Raw genomic sequence first — 12,500 nt, forward strand, 5'->3', positions numbered from 1 at the left:
CTTAATCTGTGTACAGAGTGCATAAGTGTAAATAAAAGCCCCCCCCCCCCCCCCCCCCCCTGTGATGTGGGTGTTTCCTAAGCTCCTGTCCCAGATCCACAGCCTTGATTCGGTGGAGTTGAGCAACACTTAAACACATAATTATACGCCTTCCTGTGAAGCTGCACACACACACACACACACACACACACACACACACACACACACACACACACACTCGCTGGCGTTTAGGACATGTCAAGATCTGCGAGGAGTAGAATCTCCCGTTGGACCCCCAAGGCAAAAGCAGCTTGTGATTGCCTTTGTAATTACTCTGTGTGTGTGTGTGTGTGTGTGTGTGTGTGTGTGTGTGTGTGTGTGAGCTTGTGAGTGCCTCTGTAATTACCCGCTTTAAAGCAAAACAGGGACCAAAGGGCTTTAAAAATAAAAAAAAGAAGAAGAAGAAAAGAAATGATATTAAAAGAGAAGGAAGAACGGATCCAAGTGATGATGTACACACACACACACACACACACACACACACACACACACACACACACACACACACACACACACACACACACACACACACACACACACACACACACACACAAGAAGAAGAAGAAAAGAAACGATATTAAAAGAGAAGAGGAAGAACGGATCCAAGTGATGATGTACACACACACACACACACACACACACACACACACACACACACACAAGAAGAAGAAGAAAAGAAACGATATTAAAAGAGAAGAGGAAGAACGGATCCAAGTGATGATGTACGATCCAGACGAGGGAAGTGAGGTGGCGTGACTCCGGTGGAGAGGCTGCTGGCGTTTAGGACACACACACACACACACACACACACACACACACACACACACACACACACACACACACACACACACACACACACACACACACACACACACACACACACACACACACACACGGTGAAGGGGCTGCTGGGAGATCCAGAGAAGGGCTTGGCTTTGCTACCTTTTCTTTTTCCCATCTTTGGTCTTGGCACGCCAGCCAACCCAAGATGGAGTCAAGTGTGTGTGTGTGTGTGTCTGTGTGTGTGTGTGTGTGAGAAAGACAGAGAGAGAGAGATAGAGAAGGGAGAGAGAGAAAAAAGGGTGTGTGGGGGGGGGGGGGGGGGGGGAGAAAAAAAGGAAAGAAAAGGGGAAGAAAAGAAAGACACCCAGGACAGACCTGTGCATGCCCTCCATTTGACATGAAGCGCTCTGACGTCACACCGCTGCTGAGTGTCATGGAGGTTTCAACGTGTCGGATGAAGACGTGTAAACAGACAGGACTAAAACAGTCAACACTTGTGCTTATTACTCCACAGGTTAGGTTATTGCCCCTGCTCTTCTCTTAGAAGATAGACTGTAAACAAACACAGAGCCATCCACTCATGTGTGTGTGTTATGTGTGTGTGTGTGTTTGTGTGTGTGTGTGTGTATATCATCATATTGCCCCTGTTCTTCTCTTAGAAGATAGACTGCAAACACACACAGAGCCATCCACTCGTGTGTGTGTTATGTGTGTGTGTGTGTGTGTGTGTGTTTGTGTGTGTGTGTGTGTGTGTTTGTGTGTGTGTGTGAGCCATCCACTCATGGTCCTTGAGCAACGGGCTAATGTCTGCCACAGTTGTAGTGGCATCTTCTGGAAGAAGTTGGAAATTAATCTTTATTTATTTATATAAATATATGATTCTAATCATTTAACCATAGCTATGTATTATTTAGAATAAAAAAAGAAAAACACTTACTCAGGTAACATAAGTAGACCCAGACAGAACGACACGACAGAGCAAGTAACAGTATGTTACAGTTATGTCAGTATGATAAAACTAACTTGGAGTTTTTTTCTTATAGTGGGAAACTGTATGTAGTGGAACGATTGAAGCCAAACTGAACCAAACCAAACCAACAGTGAAACTTCATAGTGGCTGAGCACAGTCAGTCAGAAATGGATCACTGATAGTCTGACATCACTATGCAGCCATAGGCAGAGGACCCCATGGAATAATCCTTTTCTATGGAAAGATCTCCACTAAAAGGTAATAATACTAAACTGTATTTATATTAATTTATTTATGAATAGGTCTCCACTAAAGGGTAATGGTTCTTCCAGCATGTTAACATGAGTAGACCCAGACCGATTGTCACGGTAACGGTCTTCAACCATGTCAACATGAGTAGACCCAGACCGATTGTCACGGTAACGGTCTTCCACCATGTCAACATGAGTATACCCAGACAGATCGGCACGGTAATGATATGTTGTGGCTCCGTCAGATCCAGCCCAGCTCAGGGCTATAACTGGTCCAGTGTTAAGATTCTGTTAGCGGAGAACCACAAGTCAACTCAACGGACAAAGAACAGACGTAGAAACAGAAACACCACACAACGAAAGAACAGACGTAAAAACAGAAACACCACACAACGAAAGAACAGACGTAGAAACAGAAACACCACACAACGAAAGAACAGACGTAAAAACAGAAACACCACACAACGAAAGAACAGACGTAAAAACAGAAACACCACACAACGAAAGAACAGACGTAAAAACAGAAACACCACACAACGAAAGAACAGACGTAAAAACAGAAACACCACACAACGGCTTAGTGATAGTTTGGCATTACTCTGCAGCCATAGGCAGAGGGTCCCATTCTTTCTTACACAAAAATAGGTTTCCAGTAAAGGTAATGGGTCTCCCTAGTCAATCACAAAAAGCACAACGGTTCAAGATAAAACAACAAATTACACACTATTACGTAGTGGCCAGCAAAGAGCTCAGATCTACATCTGAAGGGAACTAGCCATTTTGGAAAGGCTACTCCTCAAGCCTGGGTAAGCTGAAGTGGAGAAGGCTGAACAGACAGTACAGAGGCCCGGGAAGTTCACTGGAACCTACTAGAAACTTACATCCAGTGTCAACTGAAACAACTGAAACCACTGCTTCTATGGGGATGGGGGGATCCTGTCCTCGCAAATCCATTACAGCAACTAGAAACCTGAAATCTCTAATAAAAAAGAGAGATAGCGAGAAAGAGAGCAAGAGAGCGAAAGAGTGAGAGAGATAGAGAGATAGAGAAATAGATAGAGAGCGAGAGAGAAAGAGAGCAAGAGAGCGAGAGATACAGAGAAAGAAAGAGAGCAAGAGAGAGAGAGAGAGAGAGAGAGAGAGGAAGAGAGCAAGAGAGAGAGAGAGAAAGAGAGAGAGAGAGAGAGAGAGAGAAAGAGAGCGAGAGAGAGAGAGAGAGAGAGAGAGGCCATACATGTGGTCATCTGCACTCTCTGTTCTAAGCTCCGGGCCACGGCTCAGGTACCGGGGGTGCACCATTGTTCGCTGCCCTGAAGGAGAGCCTGCCGCTGGGAAAGATGTGGGCCCATGAAAGCCCTCTCTGTGCCGGCTCCAGGTCCAGAACACTGGTGCTCAGTCAACACCGTTGCCAGTCTGTCACCTCCTCTCTCTCCCTCCCTCCCTCTCTCCCTCTTTCCCTCTCCTCCGTCTCTCTGGCCATCTAATCCTACCCAACTTTTCAGCACCTGCGGCCTGGGAGAGGGAGTGGGCCAGGTGGAGAGCTTAAGGCTGGGTGGTGGTTGGAAGGGGGCCGTGGGCTAAGCTTGCCGGGACTCTCTCTCTAGGGTGACTCCGGTTCCTCTACCACACAAACAGACACACACACACACACACACACACACACACAAACCCAAGCCCTCGCAACCAGGTCCTCCCTGGTGTAGTTGAGTGGGAACAAAAGGCTTAGGTTAGCAGGATACTGGAGAAACGGCTCCACCACCCCCCCTCCCCCCTTTGCCTCAGGTGAGTTCATTGTGGAAATGTTCTGGAATGTTGCGTTGATTCTAGAATGTCTTTGAGACTCTTTGAGAGAGAACCGCCAGGGTGGACCACCCCTCAGGCTTTACAACAGACAGGAGCACAAGTGTGAGAGGGGGAGGGGGCTGTTTGGCTCAGTGGCTTCCATTGACATTGGTAACATACTGTACGTCTGAGAGAGAGAGGGATTTAACTCTAACGACTTCTTACTCCGGGGCAAACAGTGGAGAAAGCCTTTTCAAGTGGAATCCTAGTTTTAAATGAATCTCCGTGGTAACAAAATGCCTGCAATGCTAGAAGTTTCTTTGTTTATTATGACACGGTTGACAACCATGACTGTGTCTGTACGGCTAGACGTTTTCAGACACACTTTACAACAGGAGCGTCAAATGTCACAATATATAGGTTGACTATGTGTAAACGACTTCAGTGGCCGACAAAATACCTGTATGTGCACTGAATGTAGATTATCGAGTGTTCACATCTATTAAAGCAGGTTTGAAAAATGCCTGCCAGGTCTTGTCCGCCTTAACCAAAATGGATTTAAATCAAGCAAAGACCAACGCAAGATCCCATTAGAAGAACATTGCGTATCATGGAACATGTCACAGAGAACACAAACCAGGCCCTGACCAGCCTTAGATGCCCAAAAGGCGTTTGATGCAGTTAGGTATGATTCAAGCATATGTGCCACACCAACAGCTAGAATTAAAGTTTACTGCTCCATGTACTCCACAGCAGGGAGGCAGACAAGAATGTGTCGTCTCTCCCCTCCTGTTTGCCATATTTATTGAGCCCTTGAGACAGAAGCTGCCATTATTTGGGATATATTTAAACAACAACCCGCCCAAATCCCTACCCAAACTGATGTGTTGCCTAGAGGAATATGGCTCAATGTCAGGCTATAAACATAATACATCAAACTCATAAATCCTCGCTTTTAATTACCAAAAGAACTTGTAAGCTTATCCAACATCAGTTTTGGACCTCTGAACTCCAAACTAGAGGCAGATGTAAGAAGATGGCATTTTATTCCATCCCTAAATTTAAGTTTAATTGCTGAATCAGCCCAAATGAACATTCTGTCATGACTACTGTATCTTTTTAAAACGCTGCCATGACTACTGTATCTTTTACAAACGCTGCCATGACTACTGTATCTTTTTCAAACTCTGAGAAAAGTGCGCTACAAATAAAATGCATTATTATTAGTAGTATTATTATTACTGTATCTTTTTCCAACGCTACCATGGAAGAGTCACACCAACAGTCTGTGGAACGGGACAATCCCATATTCAGATACATGTGGACTAGCAGAAAGCCAAGAATGAATAAAAACATAAAACCTTACAACTGAAAAAGGAGTACGTCAGAATAGGGCTTCCATGTTTGTAAGAGTTTTAATATCCAGCCTGTCCATGTAACTGATCCCTTTCTCTAAAGCCCCAAGCTCCCCTGACTGACACAGTTCATCAAATATAAACAAAAAAATAGAAACCTGAAATCTCTAATAAAAAAGAGAGAGAGAGAGAGAGAGCGAGAGTGAGAGAGATAGAGAGAGAGAGAGATAGATAGAGAGAGCGAGAGAGAGAAAGAGAGCAAGAGAGAGAGAGAGAGAGAGAGAGAAAGAGAGATAGATAGAGAGAGCGTTCCAAATGGACATATTTCCCTCAGAGTACACTGGGATCCATTTCCTAATATATGGTCAAGGTGGATCGACTTTATCAGACCCCAAAGACAAGATATTACGTGAGACATGTGTGCGTAACCTGACAATTACGTTTCCTCCCAGCGCTCTTGTGGGGCCTGAGCTCTTGTCCTCCTTTTTCACTGGTCATTTTCAAAACAATCTTCCACCAATCTAAAATCATTTTAATCTGTGCCAGCTAAAGACAGGAGATCAAGAAGTAATACCTGAGTCCCTGCTAGTTAACTTGGAGCAAACACCTGAATCACTGCTAGTTAACTTGGAGTAAACCCCTGAATCACTGCTAGGTAACTTGGAGCAAACACCTGAATCACTGCTAGTTAACTTGGAGCAAACACCTGAATCACTGCTAGTTAACCTGGAGCAAACACCTGAATCACTGCTAGTTAACTTGGAGCAACTACCTGCATCACTGCTAGTTAACTTGGAGTAAACACCTGAATCACTCCTAGTTAACCTGGAGCAAACACCTGAGTCACTGGTAGTTAACTTGGAGCAAACACCTGAATCACTGCTAGTTAACCTGGAGCAAACACCTGAATCACTGCTAGTTAACTTGGAGCAAATACCTGAATCACTGCTAGTTAACTTGGAGTAAACACCTGAATCACTCCTAGTTAACCTGGAGCAAACACCTGAGTCACTGGTAGTTAACTTGGAGCAAACACCTGAATCACTGCTAGTTAACCTGGAGCAAACACCTGAATCACTGCTAGGTAACTTGGAGCAAACACCTGAATCACTGCTAGGTAACTTGGAGCAAACACCTGAGTCACTGCTAGTTAACTTGGAGCAATAAGACATACTATTCCTACACCCTCGCTTTCCCATCTTTCCCTTTCATAAGGCTGAGGTATGCAGAACTCCCTGCAGAACAATTTATCTCGACTAGAAAAGTATGGTGGTAATGGTGTCAACTGTGTTCCTGTATCTCCACTAGAAGAGTATGGTGGTAATGGCGTTAACTGTGTTCCTGTATCTCGACTAGAAGAGTATGGAGTCAACTGTGTTCCTGTATCTCGACTAGAAGAGTATGGTGTGAACTGTGTCCCCGTGCCTTGACTAGAAGAGTATGGTGTCAATGGTGTGAACTGTATTCCTGTATCTCGACTAGAAGAGTATGGTGTGAACTGTGTCCCCGTGCCTTGACTAAAAGAGTATGGTGTTTAGAACTTTGAACACTTCTACATACGCCTCACCTCTACAGCAATAGGCTTTGGGAAGGAGCAGTAGGGGTAAGGGCACGTGTGTGTGTGTGTGTGTGTGTGTGTGTGTGTGAAGGAGCAGTAGGGGTAAGTGTAAACATAAACGCCCTGCTGCCTCCTCTGAAGGGTTTGGTGAACCAGGGAAGCTTAAGCGGGCGAGCACAAAGGAAAGAGGCTCCACAGCTTGAGGTGTGTGTGTGTGTGTGTGTGAGAGGAGTTCAGGCTCGACAGCTTGAGGTGTGTGTCTGTGAGTGTGTGTGTGTGTGTGTGTGTGTGTGTGAGAGAGGAGTTCAGGCTCGACAGCTCGAGGGGAACGGAGGCATGACAGGTGAATAACAAAATGCCGGAGAGGATGCGGGACAGGGGCGGGAAGATGGTGAGAGGTAGATTGGGGGTATTTTTTGGATGGATGTGTGTCTGTGTTGTGTTGGGGATGGAGAACTATGCTGTGGGGTATTTTTGGGGGGTGGGGTGTGTGTGTGTGTTGGGGGTGGAGAGGTAGGCTGCGGGGTATTTTTGGGGGGTGTGGTGGGGTGGTGGTGTGTGTGTGGGAGAGCTGGGCTGTGGGGTATTTTCGGGGGTGTGGTGTGTGTGTGTGTTGGGGGTGGAGAGGTAGGCTGCGGGGTATTTTTGGGGGGTGTGGTGGGGTGGTGGTGTGTGTGTGGGAGAGCTGGGCTGTGGGGTATTTTCGGGGGTGTGGTGTGTGTGTGTGTGTGGGAGAGCTGGGCTGTGGGGTATTTTCGGGGGTGTGGTGTGTGTGTGTGTGTGGGAGAGCTAGGCTGTGGGGTATTTTTGAGGGGTGTGGTGGGGTGGTGGTGCAGGTGTTCTGGGAAAGCTCTGGCTCTCGTCTCACCCCTATAAGCCTCAGCCACCACAAACACACAGTCAGACAGGCACTGGAGCGGAGAGGAGCTCCGAAAACATCCTCTATTCTATCATCCGTGTGTGTGTGTGTGTGTGTGTGTGTGTGTGTGTGTGTGAGAGAGACAGATTGTCTATTTGAGGTTGCGTGTGTCTCTGTGTGAGAGTGTGTGTGTGAATGTGTGAGAGTGTGTGTATGTGTGTGTGTGTGTGTGTGTGTGTGTGTGTGTGTGTGTGTGTGTGTGAGTGTGAGTGTGTGTGTGTGTGTGTGTGTGTGTGTGTGTGTGTGTGTGTGTGTGTGTGTGTGTGTGTCCCACTCGCGGCTAACCGCAGGCATACAGACAGGTGCGGCCCATGATGGAGTCACGATCCGATGCCTCTTAATGACATGAAGGCTCTAAACGGTGCGTCGTTTAGCTGCTAAATGAGCCGACCGTGGTAAATGATCTGACAGCGATAAACGGGCTTAAGCAGTCTCATCCCCCCACACACACACACACACACACACACACACACACACACACACACACACACACACACACACACACACACGTGATACCTGCACCATAGACGTGTCTGACTCTGCACAGTTATGTTGTAACTACAAGGCCCTGGTTGGGGTAGTAGATCTAGAGTATGGGGGTGTAGGGGTCGTAGAACTAGAGTATGGGGGTGTTTGGGGGTGTTTGGGGGTGTAGGGGTCGTAGAACTAGAGTATGGGGGTGTTTGGGGGTGTTTGGGGGTGTAGGGGTCGTAGAACTAGAGTATGGGGTGTTGGGGGTGTTTGGGGGTGAAGGGGTAGTAGAACTAGAGGATGGGGGTGTTTGGGGGTGAAGGGGGTAGTAGAACTAGAGTATGGGGGTGTTTGGGGGTGTTTGGGGGTGAAGGGGTAGTAGAACTAGAGTATGGGGGTGTTTGGGGGTGTTTGGGGGTGAAGGGGTAGTAGAACTAGAGTATGGGGGTGTTTGGGGGTGAAGGGGTAGTAGATCTAGAGTATGGGGGTGTTTGGGGGTGAAGGGGGTAGTAGAACTAGAGTATGGGGGTGTTTGGGGGTGTTTGGGGGTGAAGGGGTAGTAGAACTAGAGTATGGGGGTGTTTGGGGGTGAAGGGGTAGTATAACTAGAGTATGGGGGTGTTTGGGGGTGAAGGGGTAGTAGAACTAGAGTATGGGGGTGTTTGGGGGTGAAGGGGTCGTAGAACTAGAGTATGGGGGTGTTTGGGGGTGAAGGGGTCGTAGAACTAGAGTATGGGGGTGTTTGGGGGTGAAGGGGTCGTAGAACTAGAGTATGGGGGTGTTTGGGGGTGAAGGGGTCGTAGAACTAGAGTATGGGGGTGTTTGGGGGTGTATGGGGGTGAAGGGGTAGTAGAACTAGAGGATGGGGGTGTTTGGGGGTGTAGGGGTAGTAGAACTGACCTTCCACCATGAGCATGGGCTCCTTGGCCCCCCCGTGGGCCAGCATCTCCCTCCTGTAGCGCTCACCCATGTCCCTGCAAGAGAAGAGGGGAGGAGAGGCTTACATTCATCCATCACAATACCTGCACACACACACACACACACACACACACACACACACACACACACACACACACACACACACTCTCATGCACTCTCTCATGCGCACACACACACACACACACACACACACAATCTCTATCACACACACACCAACTCACACACACACACACACACACACACACTCTCTATCACACACACACCAACTCACACACACACACACACACTCTCTCATGCACTCACTCTTTCTCCCACACACACACACACACACACACACACACGGTGGATACCTGTTCAGAGGGTCTTTGAGGAAGCACTGCTTCCACACCATGGAGGCCACCGCCCGGGACATCAGGTAGGAGTAGTACTTGGCCCCGTAGCCAATGAGGTGACTGAATCTCAACTGCCAGGCCTGTCAATCACACAAACACAACCAATCAGAGTCATAGTCATGAGGATTCCATTTAAATCTGGACGACGGTGAAACAGGACCAATCAGTATGACTGACCTCGAAATGCCTTTACACGGCCTGAACTTCAGCATAAAAACATGAAAAGACTGTCAGCATAACCATAACCAGCACCATGGCAACAGAGCACATATTTACGTCACGAAACACTGACTGTGGTGACATGGTGTGACAGCCCCCTCAGAGAGAAAGACTAGGAAAAGAAGCAGACTCAGAGGTGTACCAAAGATCTCACTCTATCACACACACACACACACACACACACACACACACACACACACACACACACACACACACACACACACAGACACAGACACAGACACACACACACAGACACAGACACACACACACACACACGGACTAGGAAAAGAAGCAGAATCAGAGGTGTACCAAAGATGGCTCTTTATTTGGATTCCACTGGAAATTAATTACAGCGAGAGAGCAATAACACACACACACACACACACACAGAGAGCAAGAGTGGGGCTGGTGTGTTTCTCCTCAGAGGTCCGAGTCCAAATAAACGCTCCGTGTCTGGAGGAGCGCAGATTGAAAGGCTTTAGAGAACGACGAGGACATGTAGGGACACTGACTCGCACTGCACCCCCAGCCTCTGGGAGACGTTACACACACACACACACACACACACACACGTAGGGACACTGACTAGCACTGCACCCCCAGCGTCTGGGAGACGTTACACACACACACACACACACACACACCCAACACACACACACACACATGTAGGGACACTGACTAGCACTGCACCCCCAGCGTCTGGGAGACGTTACACACACACACACACACACACACACCCAACACACACACACACACACATGTAGGGACACTGAATAGCACTGCACCCCCAGCCTCTGGGAGACGTTACACACACACACACACACACACACACACACACACACACACACACACACACACACACACACACACACACACACACACGTAGGGACACTGACTAGCACTGCACCCCCAGCGTCTGGGAGACGTTACACACACACACACACACACACACACACACACACACACACACACCCAACACACACACACACACATGTAGGGACACTGACTAGCACTGCACCCTCAGCGTCTGGGAGACGTTACACACACACACACACACACACACACACACACACACACACACACAGGGACACTGACTCGCGCTGCACCCCCAGCGTCTGGGAGACGTTACACACACACACACACACACACACACACACACACACACACACACACACACACACACACACACACACACACACACACACACACAAAGCACCCCCAGCGTCTGTGAGCCTGCAGCTGCAGCTGGCCCGGATCTTCTATTCAGCGAAACCCAAACGCGGAGATCTAACCTCTTTACTCACACACACACACACACACACACACCTGATCTAACCTCTTTACTCGCCGAGGTAGAAATGGATGGGTGTTTGAGAAGCACAATGAGGTGAATGTGAGTGAAACCGGTCCAGAGACCATTTGGATGTTGATGGTGACATATGGAAAAGTACCATCTTTGTGTGTATGCAACGTAGAGGTTACAGAAAAAAAAAGAGTCCAATAATTCACATTCTAGGTCTTTAATGTTGATATAAAAGATCTGGACAGGTTTACTGCTCTGCCATCGGCACAGACTCTGCCAATAAATCCACTTCTGATGCCGATGATGACATTTAGCACCACTTTAGAGATCCACACTAAAAGCCCCATAAAATGATAGCTGAAACCTCCGCATTTATCCAAAACACGAAACCGTAACGCAACCATCCTTCATGGGAAGTGAACACTACACTTTGTTCTGCACTGGACTATCCAGATAACAGCCTCTGGAGCAGACCTACACCCATCTACACACTACACACTACACACACACACACACACACACACACACACACACACACACACACACTTCCCATCCTTCATGGGAAGTGAACACTACACTTTGTTCTGCATTGGACTATCCAGATAACAGCCTCTGGAGCGGACCTACACAAACACACACACACACACACACACACACACACACACACACACACACACACACACACATCCTGGCCTAGTAACACATCCTGGCTTATTCCCATTCACACTGGGTCAGCCCCAGGCTTTCCCTCGGACTCAAGCACTGGTGAATAGTCTCAGCCTTGTGTTTCCATGAGGAGCTGTGAGGTGGGAGACGATCACAAACAAAGAAACATCAACGCTATAAACATCAAAACCGGGTGCTTAGCTAACCCCAGGGTTACGGAGACCCAGTTCCTCCTGAGAGGGGGGGCGAGGGAGCATCATCTCTGGGTGAGCGGTGTTCTAACACTGGGCTGGAGATTCTGATCCTCTGGTGCGAGGTGTGGAGCAGACTCTGGAACAGTTCTGGAGTGGACCGGAGTGGGCTGGTGTCTGGTTCTGTGTCCCGCGGGATTACCCGTGACGCCTGAGATCCGAGGAGGGAGCGAGGGAGTGAGCGAAGGCGCTAGCATCTTTAGGTGAGACGCAGGCGTGCCGCTGGGCTGGGAGATGAGGGCTGCCTGATCCGTCGGTGTGAAGAGGGCTTAAGCCGATAAGTGGCGGTGTTGCGTGTCACATCTGGAGGCCGTCGAGTTCACGGGCCTCCGAGCACAGAAGCTGCGGGGCTTTAAACTCATTAAAACCCAAACACCAGGGCAGGCATGGGTGCGGAGGAAAACTAAACACCTGACACGGCCTTTACCTCAGTAAGTGAAACCTAGTCATTACCAGAGGCCATTTCTGCAGAGAGCCCCACCTATTACACAGCTGTACAGGTCTACATCTATAACACAGCTGTACAGGTCTGCATCTATAACCTATTACACAGCTGTACAGGTCTGCATCTATAACCTATTACACAGCTATACAGCGCTACC

At 48.2% G+C, this 12,500-nt stretch overlaps 1 protein-coding gene across 1 annotated transcript in view; it reads right to left on the reverse strand.

Annotated features, from left to right (window-relative positions):
• The window catches only part of LOC308370189 (mitochondrial intermediate peptidase-like), a 56,009-nt gene that overhangs the window by 8,964 nt on the left and 34,545 nt on the right, over window positions 1–12,500 (reverse strand). The window contains exons 19-20 of the mRNA XM_080844790.1: window positions 9,418–9,539; window positions 9,029–9,102 (exon numbers count right to left, since the gene is read on the reverse strand). Of these exons, the coding sequence (XP_080700916.1) occupies window positions 9,029–9,102; window positions 9,418–9,539 (196 nt within the window). The remainder of the gene's footprint in view (window positions 1–9,028; window positions 9,103–9,417; window positions 9,540–12,500) is intronic.

This window comes from Sprattus sprattus (genome assembly GCF_963457725.1).
Source record: "Sprattus sprattus genome assembly, chromosome: 9".
Taxonomy (NCBI): domain Eukaryota; kingdom Metazoa; phylum Chordata; class Actinopteri; order Clupeiformes; family Clupeidae; genus Sprattus; species Sprattus sprattus.